The sequence below is a fragment of the Vanellus vanellus genome (genome assembly GCF_965231255.1).
Source record: "Vanellus vanellus genome assembly, chromosome: 3".
Taxonomy (NCBI): Eukaryota; Metazoa; Chordata; class Aves; order Charadriiformes; family Charadriidae; genus Vanellus; species Vanellus vanellus.
In genome coordinates, this window is record NC_138907.1 from 61,280,889 (window position 1) to 61,299,760 (window position 18,872).

Genomic DNA, 18,872 nt, shown 5'->3' on the forward strand with positions numbered 1-18,872 from the left:
GCAGAATCATTCTTGGGAAACAAAACCCCAAATCAAAACAAAAGACCCATGTAGTTGCTGGTTACTAATAGAGCAGAAGCCTTCAGCAAAATAATCCATTTTACTTTTGAGGATCGTTTCCCCTTTAAGATACAAATAAAAGTACCTTAAAGCTGTATGGTTTTCATCGATACATTTTTTTCCTCACAGAAATAGTTTAAAAAATAACCACAAAATTATTTCAGATTCAGAAGAGACAGGAACATGTATTAAAGCATGTGTATACAATTTACAGATTTTGACCAAAACAGTTGGTTTGTAAGAAAAAGATCACAACAGTCTACTCTTCAAGAGGAATTCTAGACACAAAAAATAAATCCCTCTGGAAAATTTCCAGATAGGAAATTCATGTTTCTTAGCAACAAGAACAGTTCAATCATTTCAAACAAACAAGAATTTATTTTGGGGGAAAAGCATCTCAAAAGAACAACATAACATGCATATGCAGAGAGCCTATAAAAAACCCTGTATGTTACTGAAACATAAAATCTATCACTATAGGGCTTAACATACAACATCCCCCTAGACATTCTAATAGGGATACACTGCAACCAGAGAGGAGCATATGAAATTATTTTAATTATCTTTTGCATTTGTAATACATATCGCAACCAAAGCTAGGTATCATTTCCACTTAAAGTATGTACATTGGTTAAATCAACAATTATCTACACTTTGATAGCAACCTACCTAGAAAATTTATTACTTATCAGTTATCAGATTTTCTGAAATGGCTTTCAGCATACAACATACTATACTCTCACACCAACAAAATGAAAAATGAAAATATTAGTTTACCTCTTTAATGATACTACTGACTTCATCAACAACAAAGGAAGTCTACAAAAAAAGTAGAATTTTAAATAATTAGCGGACACATTCTTCTGTTTACAGAGTTCAAGCTTTATTAAGAACATGCACTAGAAGCTTAATTTATGCTTGTCAGATTTCTTGCACGTCAGAAGATACCTAGTCTTCCTTTATTTGCTTATACATACTCTGGCTCCCTGAAACCAATCAAGTTAACATTCTTAGCAATCTCGTGTCATAACAGATGAGCTAATATTGGCTAGCTTTCTCAGTCAAACTTTTCAAATTTTCATTTTAAAGTTTTTTTTAAAATAATACATATAGCAGTTCTGTACATATATATTCTCATTTTACAGTAAGCATTAATGTCCACAATTCACAGTGGGGTTGCAGAGATAACCTCCATGTGCAGACACAGCTTACAGTTAAATGAAACTGACATCTCCAGGGCACTGATGCGGACAAAACATCAATTCACAGCTCAAGGAAAAGCTGTCATGACAATTTCTGCTGAGGATAAGAAGATGACTGCCCCTTGGAAACCAAAGAGGAAATGTAGCTTGCTGGACGTCCCACCACCTTCAGGCTTCTCTCAGGCTCCAGGGAGTAGAGATTAAGCATGTGGAATGGGGACAGAGAAGGTCCCCATATTCTACTAATCTTAAAACTACTACCTGTTTTATTGTATGGTTAGTATCTTTTCCTGTTTTATTCCCTCAGCTGTTGCTACCTCCCATGTAAGGTGGTCAAAACAAGCTGCCACCACAGCTGGGGGCAGGCTGCCAGCCATTCAAATGGACAGGGAGCCCTAACAGGCAGGATCCCGCACAGCACAGCTGTGACCTAGGCACCGCGTGTTTGCTACAGGTATCTCACAGCCTCACATCACAAACCAGAAGAAAGGAACAAGAAAAAAGAAATGCATGTAACAGCAAACTAATTAATCTCAGAAGACTGAATAAAGTTTTCAAAATTAACCCAATCAAGCGTACATCAACTGAGTTTTCACTGGGAGGTGTGTCAGCTTCTCCAGCTGGCAAACATGAATAACAGCGCAATTCGGATGTGCAGGCACAACGTAGTTACACCTGCTCAGGAGAATTTCAGCATTATATGCATCAAACTTTTGGTCAGAAGGTGAACAGTCTAGCCACCTGTAATGACAAGCGACATTCAGAAACATGTGAGCAGCTGAGTGTTCTCCCTGACAGAAGAAACAGCACACCCCGCGAGACGTGCAGGCAATGCCTTTTCTGTAACTATGCAGAAGCAACAACTTCCTCGCACACTTCAACATTTTTAAAAGCTTTTATGTGCTGTGGCAAACGCTTTTATTTTCAGCTTCTTGACTTTGATTTAGTTTCAATATGCCTCATTTGTTTTCACAGTCCTGAATTGTATGGGTGCTTACATTTAAGGCGCACCACTGTATTTAACCAAGTAAGAGCTGTAATTATCAAAATATCCTTTTCCCATAGAGCATAGGTTAAGAATACACACGCCAGACATACTGGCAGACACAAAGCATGCTGTCAGGCAAGACGATAACCCAGATACAGATTTTTCTTCACAAAGTCTAGAACTCTGCTCAGAAATGCCTTTGAGTGAGCACAAACACGGCTCACCAAAGTAAACTGAATTAAACCCAACCCAAGTTCTCAAAGGTATTTAGATATCTAATTTGTCTGGAAACAAGTGGGAAAGAGCATAGATACATTTGTGAATTTGGTTCTAGAGTTGCTGTTAATTCCTGACCTTCTCCCTTTTTTAAGGACGAGTGTGCATATGGGTTTAGATGCACAACAAAACAGAACATTCCGTGACAGTCCCCATATCCAGTTTTGCAATTTGTGTGCTGTAACTGAGCTTCCAAATAACACAATACTATTCCATCCTTTAATAAGATTTTGTGTTAAAAAGTAAAGGGGAAAAAAAAAATCAGAAGTTTTGTGATTTCTCTGAGCTACTCCTTGGGCTCAAGAAAAGCAGATGCGATGCTTCCAATACCTTGTTTAAAAGGGGTGTTCCAAGGCAACAAATGAAAACTGCAAAGCAGTATTGAATAATGCTGGAGACATTTCTGAAAACAACTATAAGACTAACGTTTATGTTAATGATATTTTGTTTAAAAAATATCTGTAACTGTCTAACACAGGCCAGGTCAGGCCCAGCAATCAGGACATGGCTTTATAGGATAGTACAAGCTCCACACACCTGCACCCCTCACACTGCTAACCAAATCACAATGCAGCTGTTGAAGAACAACGGAGCAAATTGCCACAGCTCAGAAAAACTGTCCCTCTGCAAGGCCAACATTTGCTGGGCAGTTGTGATGAAGGGTCTGATGATGAAGAAAGAGACCCTTAACTTATCTGCCTTTGTATCTTCATCAATGGGGTATATAATGGGACAGCTGTCTCATTAGCGCGCCCGTAGCGTGCAGACTATCTGCTTGAACGCTTCTTTCCGCGCAAAAATAGCTTGTTCGAGTCTTCCTCACGCTGATCTAAACCAGAGCCGGCCCACCGCCCGCACCGCAGCCCCGCAGCCTCACCCCGCGGCCGCAGCCAGACCCACCCCTCGAGCGCCTTCTCCACGGCATCTGCAGCGGCAGCCGGCGGGAGGGAAGCAGGCGCGGGCAAGAGGGAAGAGGAGCCCAGCGAATACCCGAAACGCAGACGAGGCGCCGGCCCACCGGCCCGGCCGGTAGCCACATCTGGGGACGGCGAGCTCCCGGCACGGCCCCGGCCCGCCCGGCGCCGAGGGGGGATGTGGGGGGGGACAGCAGGGCCGAGCGGCAGGAACAAAGGCTGGGCCTCTCTCCAGCCGTTGCCTGGGACGCGCGACTTAGAGACACTGCCAAGCCCCGCCGTCACCCCGAGGGAGGGCCGCAGGGGGACGGAGTGGGGGGTCCCAACGGCCCCGGGGCAGACTGAGGGGTGGGGTCCGGAGCGGAGAAGGCATCGCCCAAGACCCTCCGCCGGCCCGCAGCCTCCCGAAAAGCGAAGCCCCGAAGCTCCCCCCGCCCCTCACCCCGGCCCGTTACCTCCTCCCCCGTCTGGAAATCGTCCATCTTCCCGTTGGAGCCTCTCACGCCGCAACCGACACCCCGGCACCCGCCGCCAACCGCCCCCCGCCCCCCTTCGCCGCCGCGCCCCACGCGCCGGCCTCTGCTCGCAAGTGCGCCTGCGCCTCTGGCTCCGCGGCCCCGCCCACCTCTCGGCCTGCCGCGCCTGCGGAGCCGTTCCTACGCCTGCGCGCCCGTCTCTGCTCAGGTTCCGTACAGCCCTGCGCTTCCCCCCCGCCCCCGGCCCGGAAAGGCTGGCAGCGCACATGCGCACTCTTGCTCCCTCGTCCCCGCCGCCCCTCCCTTTACGCCTGCACGATGCGCTCTCCGCGTGCCGGGCGCGTAGCAACGGGGCCGTCACTGCCGCCACTCGCCAAAATGGCGCCGTTTCCATAGCGACAGCGCGGAGGTGCTTAGCCGGGATCGCCACGGTGTTGTCCAACGCCCCGGAGCCCGGGACTGAGAGCGAGAGGGAGAAGGCTGCTCGTCGTCGCGTTATGTTCTCCGTACGGATGGATGGATTTGCCGCTTGTGCCTCGCGGGCGTGGCTGAGGGCGGAGGGGTGGATCCTGGCGGGCCTTCCCCTGGGAAGGAGGATCTGCTGCTTGTTTCTGGAAGCAAGAGCATGGAAAGAAGGCCTGAGCATGCCATGTATGCCTGGGGACTGAAAAAAAAAAAAACAACATGGAAAGTCATGAAGAATATGTGTATTCTTACAGTTCTAAGCAGATGCCGTTACTTTTAGCAACCAAAATCGGCATCTGGACAATGAAATTAAAGGGCACACTTTTCATAGTTTGGTTTTTTTTTTTTTTTTTTTTTTTTTTCACAGATTTTGTGTGTGTGTGCAGCGTTGTCCTGGTTTGAGCGACACAACACTAATTTCTAATGCTTGGGAGAATGCACTTTTAGAAGACTCTAGTGTCTGAATTTGTGAAAATATTTACTTTATAGCCAGCTATGGTATGTGGGTTTCAAGGTTTCAGTGTTTTAGAGTTAGCCAGGTGTGGGGATGAGGAGTGAGACCGGACACTTGACCCAAGATGGTCAACAGGGTCATTTCATATCATGATCATTCAATAAAAATTAGAAAGTTTGCTGAGAAGCTCTCTCTCCCTTAATGACTGCTATCCTGAGAACTTCTTGCCCCAGTGCCGGGCCCCTGAGCCCTTCCCTTCCTCCTGAAACGACAGCGCTTGCAGTGTCCCACGTTTGCTGTCCACTGTTGGGAGTGCACAGCTTCCCACTGATAGAATTGGCTGAATATAACCCTTGTATATTTTATATTGGTGTCAGGGTCAATATTGCTTCTTTAGTATTATTAATGTTAATTATTTAGTCTTATTCTATTAAATCTATTTATATTTCAACCATTGGGTTTCCTTGTTTTTCCCTGATTCCTCTTCCTGGGTGGGGAGGGGATCATCAGGTGATAGAATAATTGTCCAAACAACAATAAATTGTTGTGGGTTTCTCAAACCATCACAAGTGTTTACAGATTGCCCAAATTACTGATGATACCAACCACTGAGAGATGATGTAAACAGTGGAAGATGCTCTTCAGGTTCAGAGTGTGCCATCTATTCTGGGCCTGGCTCCGGAGCAGACATCAGCCCTATGATTTGGCCTTGTCTCCAGTCTCCTGTCCAGGCCCTGCCTCCTGCTTCTCCTGCAGGAGAAGACCCTGACTGGTCACCTTACTTTGGGTCTGCGTGGGCACCCTGCAGGCAGCACCTGCTCTGCCCGCCCCGCTGGGATGCAGCTGGGGCTGCAGCTGGATGCTGAGCTCCTCCTTGGCCCTTCTCTGAGCCCTGCCCGCCCTCCCTGCTCCCGCCGGGCGGAAAGCAGAGGCAGGATGGTGAGGCATATGGGAAGGCGGAACAAGTGGTGCTTGCTTTGGCCAAAAAATTAAAAGGCTATAACTTGGTTATATTCCTCGCATGCATAAAAAAGTGCAGCAGTTTTCCGTGTCCGGGGGGGAGTTAAAATGAGTTAAAAGCGTGGCAGTTAAAGCTTTGGTTAAATATTAGGGGAAAGCTGATGGTAGGACTAACATTCCTCAGCCTGGGTTTGTGATACTACAAATCTGTCGCTGTGGGTAGTTACAATGCCCAGGTTATTTCTGGTCTTTCATTTAGTTAAAGATTTGCCTGAAGTGAAGGCCCAAGATCATCCAAATATCCTTTGTTGAATATAGCTCTGTACCCCACTAACAGTTGCTTTCTCTGCAGTGATACAGGTGAAGATGATTAAAATTGACATACACAGGTGGAAATGTTTGAATGTCTTTAACTTAATAAGGTTATAAAATTGCAGGCTGTTTAATTTTGCCATGTGAATAGAATTGCAGTGCTTTGTTTAATTTTAACTAAAAATAGTATTTCTTAAAATACCCAAAACACTAAGAAGGGCTTCTGCATTGTACATACAGTTTGTCTGGTAGAGCCAGGAACAAGAAAGGAGATTGACCTGCAAGAACAGCTTCTCTTCTTTTCCAGGCTTCGAAATAATTTGGATGTAATTTTGAACTTCATTACTCACGCTTGTTTCTGTAATAGAATGAATTGGGATATCCAATGCAAATAATATTTTAACTTTCAGATTTCCAGTTGTAAGGTAAACTAATTTTCTTCTTTTCGTGGATGCTTAAAAAAGGAATTCTTTTGAACTTTTATCTATACTGATTGCTTTGTTATTCAGACCTGCATAGAAAATTATTTTGTTTTCAGGAAAGAACTGTTTAGTTCTTTCCTGAAGAGTTTAGCAGAGTTTTCTATGTGAGTCCTAGGGATGTTGAGGTTAGTAGTATTTTCACATCTATAGTATCAGAAAAAGACATTATGTAGAACTCAAAGCCACTTCTCTTCCTGTGTGTGGCCTGAAGAGTGAGCATATTTGATGATATCAGTCAGCTTTTATGGTCTCTTGTGCTGAGTCTCTTTTTAATGTTAGAAAAATGAACAATTTCTCTTTGATTGCTGGCTGCTGTCACTGGTAACAAAACCAGAGACTTGGCAAAAGCTGTTGTAACCTTAGAGCTCTTCTTTGAGCATGTTTGCTTTTAGATCTTTTGGGGATATACCTCTGTACATACATCAGTCTAATTTTGGTGCTCAAAGGAAGGAAAGGGGGTGGAGAACAGCCACCATTTTTCTTTAAGAAAAGATAAGTAATGAGAATGCTACTCATCTCTTCAAAGCAGGGTACTGCCATGCATCTTTCTTTGATGGCTGCTGAAAAGGTAAGGACATTGTTTTAATCTGTTCTATATGACATTGCACAGGGGGATGCATTTTTACTTACTGGGTTGGTTGTTTGTAGACTGCAAAGATTTCATGGAGACACCACAACTGGAACTTTAAAAAGTGGGGTGTTTTGGTTTTGGGTTTTTTTTTGTTTGTTTGTTTGGTTTTTGTTTGTTTTTTAGTTGTTTTTTTTTTACTTTAAGTGCTGGGGTGGGATGTTATTAAAACCACAAGACATAACTTTGGTAAAGTATTATCAAAGAAGTTATAAATAATTTGCATGTGTGTATGCAAGGATGTGAAAATAAAACTGATAAAACCGTTGCAGCCAGGTAGTATAAAATAACACTTTTAATTTTCTTTACGAAGAATAAATTTACATGATTGGCCTCTGCAGAATAGAAAACAGCCATAAATTCAAGGAGATTTTGTGAGCATTTTTACTCTGAACCTCGTTAATCTGTGTCCCAGCTACTGATGTATTACATCCATCTTCTGGGTTAATGGATGAAGTAATCCAATTATCTCAAATCAATGAAGGCTGTGACTTTAGAAGATCAGTTTATTTATACTTATTTAATTCTCATTATTTTGCTAATACTTAAGGATCTGAAAGGACATCAATAATACATTACATGCAAAATTGCTTTGAGAAAAAGTAGCTTGCTAAGTCAGACATTTCTAAGTTCAAAAACTTAAAAAATAAGCTACCTTTCGCAAACTTAATCTTATCTTGGGTAGGCCTTTTGATTACTCTTCAGTTACATAACATACTATTTTAGCCTGATACAAAAGAAAAAAGCCTGGTCTGCTGAGATTGCACTGTGCGTGTGCATGCCTCCCTCTCCTAGGACGTGACCACGTTGGTTGTCCCATCTCCTTTATGATAGCTTTGAGACTTTACATGATAGTTTCAGAAAGCTACTGATCCATCTGCAAGGTGCCTGATGCTGGATTATTTTAAATATGTAATTTAAAATAATGCTTGAACAAAAATATTTTACACGAGCTTTGTGCTGAAAAGGGAGAAGTGTCGTGGTATTTACTAAAGAGGTTGCTGTTGCTTTTGGTTTTACATACAAGATGCTTGGCTTTGAGGTTATCTGACTGCGTAAAACAGCTAGCTAGCTGGATTCGATGGGTAACCATGAAAAGAGGGCATCTCTGAAGGTTGTTAAGATTGTTTTTCCCTGTCAAGGAGCATCATTACTGAAAACACCACTTCTTTATTACTGCCAGAAAACTAATCTAATGCAGACAGCTTTGGTGTGAGAAAGGCTCTCTTTTCTGTTAGGAGAGTAGAGATCTTTTCAGTCTAATTTTAACACCTCTGTGAGATTATTATGAGCTCAAGTCTGTTGTGGGGTACAAGGATTATCCCCCCGTTTTGGGGGATATAGTACTTTATTTATTCTTAAAGCTACCTTGTCATTAAGCTAGATTTTGAGTTACGTTTGAATGTGCAAGAAAAATTGACAGAACACAAAAATTATCTGAGCTCTAATCTTCATGAAGATTAAAAAAAAACCCAACACAACTGTAGGAATGTCGAGATGCAATATTGATACAGCTTCTGGCTACATGATGTATTTTAAGCTTTATTCTGTGCAGCCTGTGATCATCTTGCCCAGCAGTGAGAGCACCACAGAGGCTTTTTCCCGCTCTGCATAGCGCAGATACTGTAGGATGTAGGGCCCCTGGTACTTCGCCCTGCAGTAAGCTTGTTCTGCTGTTTGGTGCCAGAAGATGATCCTAGTCTTTCCATGCTAGTCCATGTTGGCAGTCTAATGCGCTTAGATTCAGCGCTTGTGATTTATCACTGTGAGTAGGATATGAAGTGTAGCAATAGAGCAGCTGGTTTTGATGATGGTGTTTGCGGTCTCGCTGATGGGCCAAGGTTGAATGCCCTCCTGAAGAATCCTGCTTTGGCAAGGGCAGAAACCATACCTCCCAGGGGGAATAGCTGTGAGCAAGACAAAGTGGAAAGGGAGGCTCCAAGCTGTTCCTTCTCTCACACCATTTAACTTTGTGCAAGCTTGAATAGCTGAAAACATGGATTTTTAAAAGTGTGTATGCATCTCTAAATAAGATTCTGTATGCCCACAATATTTTTCATACCCTAAGATGTTATCTGAAACCCATTTCCCAAATAAAACAAGCTTGAAATATGGAAAATTTTGTGCCATTCTGTGAAGGAGGGAGGTAGTCCTTTTTTTAAAGTATTTGAAGGAGATATCAAATAGCAACTATTTCTGTGCTTGCTTAACTGCAGATGTTGTTCTTAGTAACTGTTTTACAGTGGGACGTTCTTAATAGCTTTGCAAAACATTCATATATTTTCTTTAAGATCACTAGAGCAGTTTTATTGGATCCACCTAATAATGACTATCATGAATTTGCTAGCTTTTACTGATGCTTCAGTGGGATTTTCTGATTACGTTGTAGACATGCTAGTCTTTGAAATTACTGGGAGTTTATAGAAAGTGTAACTTGTGCTGTAATGGGTGTTTTGGTATCCCGTATAGCACAGAGGTCCCCGAGTTTGTACTGACTGCTCTTTCAGATTGTATTGACTTAAATGGAGCTCAAGGCTCTAAACATGCTCATCAATCCTGAGATGTGAGGTATTTTTGAGGTAAAAGATGAAAGCAGGTGAAGGATGCAGGGGCCTTTGAAAATGACATATATTGTCTTAAAAAATTGCTCAGGCTTTTTTGGTTTCAACTGAGTAATTTCCTGTGAAATTGCATCGGTAAGGAAATAAAATATGATTATGCCTATCTATGTCTCTCTTGTTTCCACAGGAAACCAATCTCTTTTTTTTTTTCTTTGTTAACACTGCTTCTATGAAATGCTTTGTCCTTTTGGTGTCTGTTGAAGCGTTTCATGAAAAAATATAAAAGAACGGAATGCATTCTGTTTATAAATACAAACCATTGCCTGCTTTTTTTTGAGTGAAATTAGGTAACTTAATTGGAGCAAGCTGTATGTAAAGTAATTTCCTGCACCGACAAAAATACGTTGTCACTATATATCTGAAGTTTTGTTGTTTGGTTGTTTTTTTTGTTGTTGTTGTTGTTGTATTGTTGTTGGGGTTTTTTTAAACTTAAAACTCACAGTATTTTAAAATAATGATCCAGCAATGCAGATAGTTGGTCACATTCTCAGCTGAGGTCCATCAGTGAAGTGACAGTAGGTGCTTTGGGAAAGCTTTAGCTTTCTGTCCCAGCGTCTAGAGCTTCTATCTAGAGCCTGACTGCATGTATTTAGTTCAGATTAAGTTTGAAACACTTAACCTGTTTTTGTATACATATCTTTAATATTTGGTGTACCATAAGTGGAAGTCTCTTACATTTCTTGTAATACACACTAAACAGTGGTATTAAAACTGAATATGGTGTGTAAGCTGAATTAGATTGAATAATCATTTTATTTTTCTGCTTTGCTGCAAAGAGTATTAAAATGATTTTCTATTTTAGTGGGAGTTTTACAAAATTGAAGGTCAGAATATCCAAAATACAGTTGTGATTCTGTTTTAATTCTATACTTATATATTTGTACATTAACACCATCAGTTTGGGGCAAAAATTGTTAGTGCATTGAGCTGGAAATAATATATATCTTAACTCTTTAGTGTTTATGTGTATTAAAAAAGGTAATTGGTTATTAAACTGTTTATCTAGACTTAACAGACATAGGTAATTGATAGAAGTGACTCTTAGAAAGTGTCTTTCCCTCTTTCCTCTTAGGCTTCTGATGTTTTGTCTTTTCAGTAAGACGAGATTAGAAAGAGGCTTTTCTGCCTCAACCAATATGACTTCTCGTCATGGGGCCTGTAGGCCTGTGTTCAAAACTAACTTAAGCTTCCTTATTGGTTGTTTTATGTTGACTGTACAAAAAACGTGAAGGTACATAGCTGAGTGTTAATGGACAATCTGGTGAGACCATCTGAAGAACGGGACTGTCTTAAAACCTCTCCTGTGTCTGAATTAGTGCATGAAAGGTCTGAGTATAGCAAAATGTGGTCTTCACATACTATTTGCAAGGTCTTGAAGAGGTGAGGAGAAGAGTCAATAATATGTATTCTTTTTTTCCCTAGGCCTGAAAATCCCAAGTCTACAAGACCAAATAAAACAAAGTATTCCCCCCACTCCTTTACACCATCTCTTGGTGAATTGTCTCTCCGTCTCGTGTCAATTAAAGCCCTATCTGGGACCTTGCTGCAAGCTCTCATCTCTTTTGGAACCACTCTCAGCAAAAAAAAGAAAAAAGAAAAGAAGTTCTGTCACGTGAAAAAGACAAGACTGCAGAGACCTTGCTAACTGTTCATATTCCCTGGGTAGTAGAGGCACTTAAATGATGACTTGTGTGAAGACAGACATGGTTATTTTTCTGTTCAAGGATATGACACAGTGAGACGTATCGCCAATCAAGTCAGAGCACAGGCACTTAGTAAACACTCAGACCCTGTTATACTCTATAAAGTAGTATCGGTCATTCTGGATGTAGTAGAACCATAGGACTGGTGTCTACAAAATAAGTGAAGTTTGGCAAAAATGGCCTGTGAATTTAATCTAAACTTCCTCAAGGAATTAGAGCGAGAGGCTGTTCTGGAAGTCTTGTACCGTGACCAGATGGTGAGAAAAACAGAGGAGGAAAGAATAAGGTATCTGCTGTTCCCCTATTCCTGTATTTCTGTTCCTTTTTCTCAGAAGTATTATTCTTCCTCTTTGCTGTCCTTCCGAATGTATTCCTTTTTTTTTTTTTTTTTTCCTTCTTGTTAGCTAAAGCCTTTTTATTCTTTGGGAAAACTAAGAGTTATCCAGAGCTTCTTGGATTTACTATTACTAATGGCTGCTCTACAGTAAAGATGGGCAAATACTGTTCAGTGAGTAATCTGCTTGATGAATTTTACTTCCAGCCTTCATATAAAATTCAATTGCTGCCTGTATTTTTCCTATGAAGACTTTTTGGCATTCTTGTCATCTTTCTATGTATGCCTATATAGTCCTGGTGACACAAAACATGTTCAGACCTCTGGCTGGCTTATTTAACTTATGTTATGCCAAAACTGGAGTTAAGAATCATTGGATACCTGCTCTTTGTGCTGAATGTATCACTGTCCCTTCTCACATACAACAGGTAGCAAGCACCCCACACTGTCTTGGAGGTTGTTACTAGTGTTAATAGGTGTCATTGGTTAGGAAAAGGATTCTATTTAATTATTTCACACTATGCAAGTATCTTAGTTGTGAAGGATAGGGGATAGTCCTCCAGCATTTTATTTGCTTTATATCGGGACTAAGGCAAGGATTTCCTTGCAGCTTGTACCCTGCATTGTCAGGTTGCATCCCCATGTAAAACAGGGTGTTTGTGTTGCTAAGTTAAAAATTTTTAGTCTCTTAAATGTAGAAGCTTAAACTTTGTTTACAGCAAACATTTATGTAAGTATTCATGGACATATTAAATGAGCGTGAAAAGTATGTAAAGGGTTATAACGGAAGTCTGAATTGGTTAGGTAATTCCTGACAACCGTTGATGATGTAGTTAACAATTAAAAACATAGATCTTGATTATTGTTATGTGTAATGGAAGCAAAGTCAATGAAATGGAGAGGTTGCAATATTTTGGTCTGATGTGGGTTTTGTTTAACTTTCAGATGATGCATTTGTTATGATTATTCTTACTTGATAGAAATTTTGATTCTTGGATAAATATAAAAACATCATCAAATGAAAGGGAGCACCATTTAGTCTCGGTTTTGGTGTGTGAATGCATAATCACTTGCATACACCATTTCAGTGCCTTGCCCTGAGCATGCATAACTGATGTGAACAGAACCCCATTTATATTAGACTATTACTCTGTCTGTATGCACAGTTGTGGTTGCATATGCAGTCACAGTGCAAAAATGCTGAGTGTAGACACTTTCAGACAGTGTTCAGTTGAAGTCAAACTTGAGGGCAGGTCTACCACTAGTAATGACATTGCACAGCCAGGGTATTAGCTTGTGACTTGCATCATGGGGTTTTTGGTCTATTTAAATTTTTTGGGTTGTTGTTTTGTTTTGTTTTGTTTTTTTTTTACCTGGGGGATTAGGAAACTGAATCAGCAGCTGCAACAGCTTCGGTGGAAAGGGACAAGAAATGTAAGCCATGAATATCAGGAGAGATCTTGCGCTCGCTGTCAGAAATCGCTTGGGTTATTGATGAACAGAGGTGCAGTATGCAACGGGTGCAGTCATCGAGTGTGCTCTGAATGCCGTGTCTGCCTGAATCCCTGCCTTTGGAAATGCACCGTTTGTTATGCTCATGGGTAAGAAATTTTACTGGTTTGGATAAGTGACAATTTACACTGGTTATCCAGTGAATGTACACTGGTTTTGTGTGTATCTGTTGCTTTAAACAATTAATGAAACAAAACTGCTGGCAAAATGAAAATGTTGGATGAAGTCCTGGTAGCAATGAAATTGATGGGAATTTTGTGTTATCCTTCCTGTAGTCAGGATTTCCCTTCCTGTATTTAGAAAAGTGGATCCTTAAGGTAAACCTGAGGTAGTGTGACAAAGATGATAACGGCAAAGCGTAGGAACAGTCGTTAGTTTATGAACTGTAGATAGAACTCCTTCCGCTGACTCAATACAGAACCAGTGCATCATAACAAGTTGCTGAAGGTGCTGTGGTTTTGGTGTAATATAGCCAATTTCTTGGCAATTTCCTAATCATGTTTTTTTTGCCTCATACTATAGGACTGAGAAACCTGGATTGATGAATAATTTGAAGTCATGTTTTATATAAATTTAAAAAGCAAAAAGCACTAATAACATTATCAGGAATTGTTTAAATGTGGCCAAAAATCCAAATTTATTTACTTTGAATTAGTTTACTATGTCACGTTGTTTTTGTTTTCCAGGAAACAATCTTTCTTGTACTGTATTGGTACAATTTTTATATCAAAATACTCTATCATAGTCCCTCCTATTCGTCAGGTTTAGAAACCATTTCTAAACCAAATGGTTTAGCTATATTTCCACATTTGATGGAAAATAATATTATGTAGGCAAACAAAGATAGTTTTGAAAATGAATCAACAACTGTGCTGGATGATATCTATCCCTGTATAAAGGGTGAGGATTTGGAAAAATTTTACTTTATGCCAACACAAGATTAACGCACCACTTTACTCCCTTGTAAGATGCCACAGTGAGATTTAAATAATGCCTGAGAAATGTAAGGCAAGGTGTTGGTCTGAAGCTAAATGAATTTCTACTACTAGTTTGAAGTAATTTTCTATAGTTTGGAAGAGACTATAAACTATCACTGGAAATACGTTCCCCGAATCCTCAGTTTATTTTGTAATTTATACATAAAATAGGCAAATTAGCTCAATCTATATTTGATACAAAGCAGTTACTAAATTTTTATGCGTATATTTCACTATCTGTGCTTCATGCTATAAACATTGAAAGGAAAGGTTAAAAAATTAACTTCCTTTATCTTCCTCTAGACATCTACCTCCACTTCCTGTGCTTTTAAATTGGTTTCCAGTTATCTGGTGGCCACAGTAGAAATCCCTTATAGACACTAGCTAGTTGTTAAGCTGCCTTGTATAGTGTTGTGCACCCTTAATTATTTCATAAGCTTGTCCAGATATTTAACGGTAAAACCAGGAAAGCATTATTTAAATGAAATAAAAGACATTTTTACTTTTTTCTTGAGGAAATTACTTTTTTGGTCTTGCTAATATGGAGGAACTCTTCAGCTGTTATTGAAATTCTCTTTATAGCAAAGTGACAGCACATTTGTTCTTGTTTAGTCACAATGGAAAGTCCATTAAAATTGGTCAGACTTCTTTTGTTGCCATCAGTGAGCTTTTCATCAAGGCTGCAAATCTTAAGAAGGGTAGGGGGTGCAGCAGTGTGATAAATGCTACTGAGCGCCTTTTGTTTACCCCAGTGAGGGGAAAAATCCGATGACTAAGAACTGTAAGAGCTGATTTTCAAGTCCTGAGCAACCATAATTTTGAGACTTGGTTACCACTAGAGTATTTTTTCCTAAACAGAACATTTTCAGCAGCAGCACCGGGAGATTCTCTCGTAGACACTAGGGTCACATTTGTAACGAACGTGCTTAAATGCTCAACACACGAGCCTGTGCAGAACTGGAGATTAAACTCTGGGAAGGTAATCATTGGTAGTGGGAAGAGTACAAAGGGAAGGCTGAAGATAAGAATCGAGACGCTACCAATACAGAGCCCTGGAAGATCTAGTGCAGCCAGAGATTTCAGGCATCTATAAATTAATAGATCTCTGTCCAAATTAAATAAGTATCTCATCTCAAAGTTGTTTTAACCTCATTTTCAAACTCATCTGTGTTCAGTTATGCACAAGGCTCTATGGTTCGGCATGAAATAAATAGTACAATCTACACAGGTAGTGAATTTTTTGAATATTCTGCATTGCTACTTACAAAGCTACATTTTAAATACCTAAAATGCCTTAAAATGAAGCAACAGAAAAAACCAGCATCCTACCTATAGTTTGTCTGTCTTAACAGATATGGCAGACCCAGGGGTTTTGTTGCCTGGCCTTTGGTGGGTATCAGTGTAGCTCTTGTGTTTAGAGATTTTGCTTTCTTAAGGAGGCAAGCCCTGCATGAATTTACTATCTGTATGTTGTTGCTGATTTCAAGCAAGTTTGGCAGAGGGAATGGTAATAAAGAGATTAATATCATAGGAGGAAAATGAACTACTGGGTAGAGAAGAAAGTTTAGCAGTGCCTGCACTGAGAAAATTTTTGCATTGGGACTTCGTCCTATAATAAGCATCAGAAAATCCACAAGGAACAGAGATATAATGTGTGCCCTAAAAATTAATAAGACATTTAGATGAGAATTTGGAACCTGAAGACTCCAGAGAATCCTCTCCTCAGTTAAAGAATTTTTTGACTCTCTAATAGTGGATGAGTTCAGATTGCAGACTTCATTAATTCTGTTGGAGACAACGAAATGCAAGAGTCAAATCTGCTGATGATCTGCTCGTGACAGAGCTATTTAGTCTGATATCATTTTATACTTGTTAATCATTAATTTTCTCATCCTGTGATCCTGGTACCTGTGTATGACACGGACATCATTGACGTTAGCCTCCACAAAGTGGAGAGAGATGGGCATTGAAGCCATGACACTGTCAGGGCTGTGGAACTCGGTGTTCCCCAGTAGCCATCTCAAGTTCTGCTTGGGAGAATATCCACTATCACTGACTTTCCCCATGCCTCAGACTTGGCTGCAGCTGTAAGCAGTGGTGTCACCACAAGTGCCTGGGCCTGTTATGCAAGTTGGTTGTATGGACTGGAGTGGACCCAGGACTCCTGGCTTCAGAGCAATGCCAAGAGGGGTATGTATTGCTTTCCATGGGCAGTCCTACATAGCAAAAAGGAAAAAAAAAATATGGAGGGGAGGAATCCTTTGGCAGACCCACAGCAAAATCAGTCAATGGAGTGAGCAGTCATGAAATCCTAGTTTGATGGTAGGATTAAGGACGACTGTTGGATTGCTAAATGGTTATCGAACGTTTGAAGAAATGCACTTTGGAAATGTTGATTCAAGTGTCTTTTGCTTGTTTTCCAGAGATGTGAAAGTAAAGGCTGGTGAATGGTTCTTTGAGGAACGTGCAAAGAAATATCCAGATGAAGGTAATTGCTGGAGCAGACCATAAACTGCTGTGTAATGTGTAATCCTCATTTAAGTGAAACATGGAATGTAGTCTGCCACTGTATTTAATGTTCTTCCACTCGGTGAGAGATTTACCAGAAACTATCATGCAGTGCGTTTGTCTATGCACTAAATAGTGCATGAACACAAACTAGCAGAATGCATTTAAAAGTGTAATTTATTTTGTATGAGTAGTAAGAAAATTGCTGGCCATGTCAATTTGAATTAATGAGCGTGTAAGGCTTCTAAGAAATACAATGACATGAAATAAATATAGAAATGTTAAAATATATGTGCAGGAAGGAAATGATCTTGCATCCATGGTTTGTTGAAGTTAAAATTTCAATTGTTTTCACTGAGAAGGTTCTAAAGCTTGAAGAAATGACAGAATGGAATAAAGACAGACATGTATAGCTATAAATCAACAGAGAGCTAAACACTTTCTGTATATTTTCTTTCAGCCAGCTGCACCATTGCCTTGTGTTCAGTCTTTTCATTGCAATTAAAAATACAAACCCCCAAAAGAAATTATAGAGGATGTGGATGGATTGCCCCGTGGGGAATGTGTTTTACCAGCGAAGGGCCTGTTAGTCTTCTTTTTCACCTACAGTGACTAATAAGGTGGAGAGGATTTCCTTCCTCTTTCCCTTGAAGCCTGACTGTAGCTAAATGTTACAGTTTCATTTCCAGTATCTGTGTGGTATCTAGATTTAAAAATAGCTGGTAAAAAGGAAAGCACTGTACCTGTAGTTCTCAGACACCAAATCTGATATTGCAAGATACTGACGATCCCTCTTTTCAGTAAAATAAATGACTTCTCACCTTGCATTATCAAAGCTTTGTGGCTGCTTGAAGCATTTTGCTAAATTAGTTTAATCATAATACTGTTGAAGTCGCAGTGATCTAAAGGATATACAGAAGATAAGCCTGCAGGGAGAAATATGTTTTGTTTAGTTCCTTTCATTAGACCAACTGATACAATTAAAGGGGTTAAAAAGTGGCAAACTTTTGAAACAGCAGCCGTAATAGTTATGTATCCTTCAAGCCTGGAGAGACAGTGCCCTCTTTTGGTTTGAGAATATAACACAAGTGAAGTATGCACTGTAAAATATGTTTGACTGAAAATATATGTTACACTGAAGTTTTCCCATGTTGCAGAGTACAAAAAAAAAAAAAGTTACACCAGCATGCTTTTTATTAGCTTTTTTTAGCTTCTACCTAAGGAAAAATATAATATTTTCATAAAAGTGGTAGAGTGTCTTACTGACTAATAAATTAAAAATCTAAAAAAATCATGTAATGCTGCAATAAATCAAGGTACCAAATATTACTTTCTCATAACAGAGCATTAAGTCGGGAATTCTGATTGAAATTTGTAACATCAATAAGTTGTTTATTGTTTCTACCACCACCAAGGTCTGCTACTTATATGTAGGTAATATGTTATAATTAATAACATCTTCAACAAAGCATAGATCACATGCTGCTTTCTGTATTAGGAATAATTAGTTACTAAAGCCACTCCAGATATTTTCAGTTGGCCATTTGTTACATGTGTTTAGCCTTTCTTTCTGTTGGCAATTGCTTGGGATTAAACTACATTTTTATGAGTCTTCATTGTTTGTGCCTGATGGAGCGCTTGCTCCTTGGTGTTCTTTACATCATGTGGCTGCTCACCTGAGGAACGTGACATGGTTGCTATTTCCCCACAGGGATGGCCTTGGCAAAGGGTTTTGCTCATGGTTGCTCATGCCTACTCTTGTATACATTTTCAAGCTTTCCAAAGTGTTTGAGTTTTATGGTTGAAGTGTTCTCTAGTGCAGTGGGCCCGTGCACTACCTGCACCTGGACCTCTCGGGAGGCTGAGAGCACTTAGCAGCCTGTAGGAATGGGCCTGTTAGCGTGCATACATGATTGTCCTCAGCATTTGTGATGAGCTTATCTGAATGTGTCATCGGCGAGAGGTGAAGGTGAAATCATGATAGTTTGTGATACAGGAGA

At 40.3% G+C, this 18,872-nt stretch overlaps 1 protein-coding gene and 1 long non-coding RNA gene across 2 annotated transcripts in view; one reads left to right on the forward strand and one right to left on the reverse strand.

Annotated features, from left to right (window-relative positions):
• Nucleotides 1-836: 836 nt before the first annotated feature.
• LOC309670196 lies at nt 837-3,929 on the reverse strand. The gene is made up of 3 exons (XR_014268976.1): nt 3,896-3,929; nt 1,842-2,003; nt 837-879 (listed from the first exon to the last, which is right to left on the reverse strand). It is a non-coding gene; the product is annotated as an uncharacterized lncRNA (long non-coding RNA).
• A 7,788-nt stretch (nt 3,930-11,717) lies between these two features.
• The window catches only part of SYTL3 (synaptotagmin like 3), a gene marked incomplete at both ends in the record, with an annotated part of 29,844 nt that continues 22,689 nt past the window's right edge, over nt 11,718-18,872 (forward strand). The window contains 3 exon segments of the mRNA XM_082481624.1: nt 11,718-11,827; nt 13,261-13,476; nt 16,788-16,852. Coding sequence (XP_082337750.1) covers nt 11,718-11,827; nt 13,261-13,476; nt 16,788-16,852 — 391 coding nt within the window.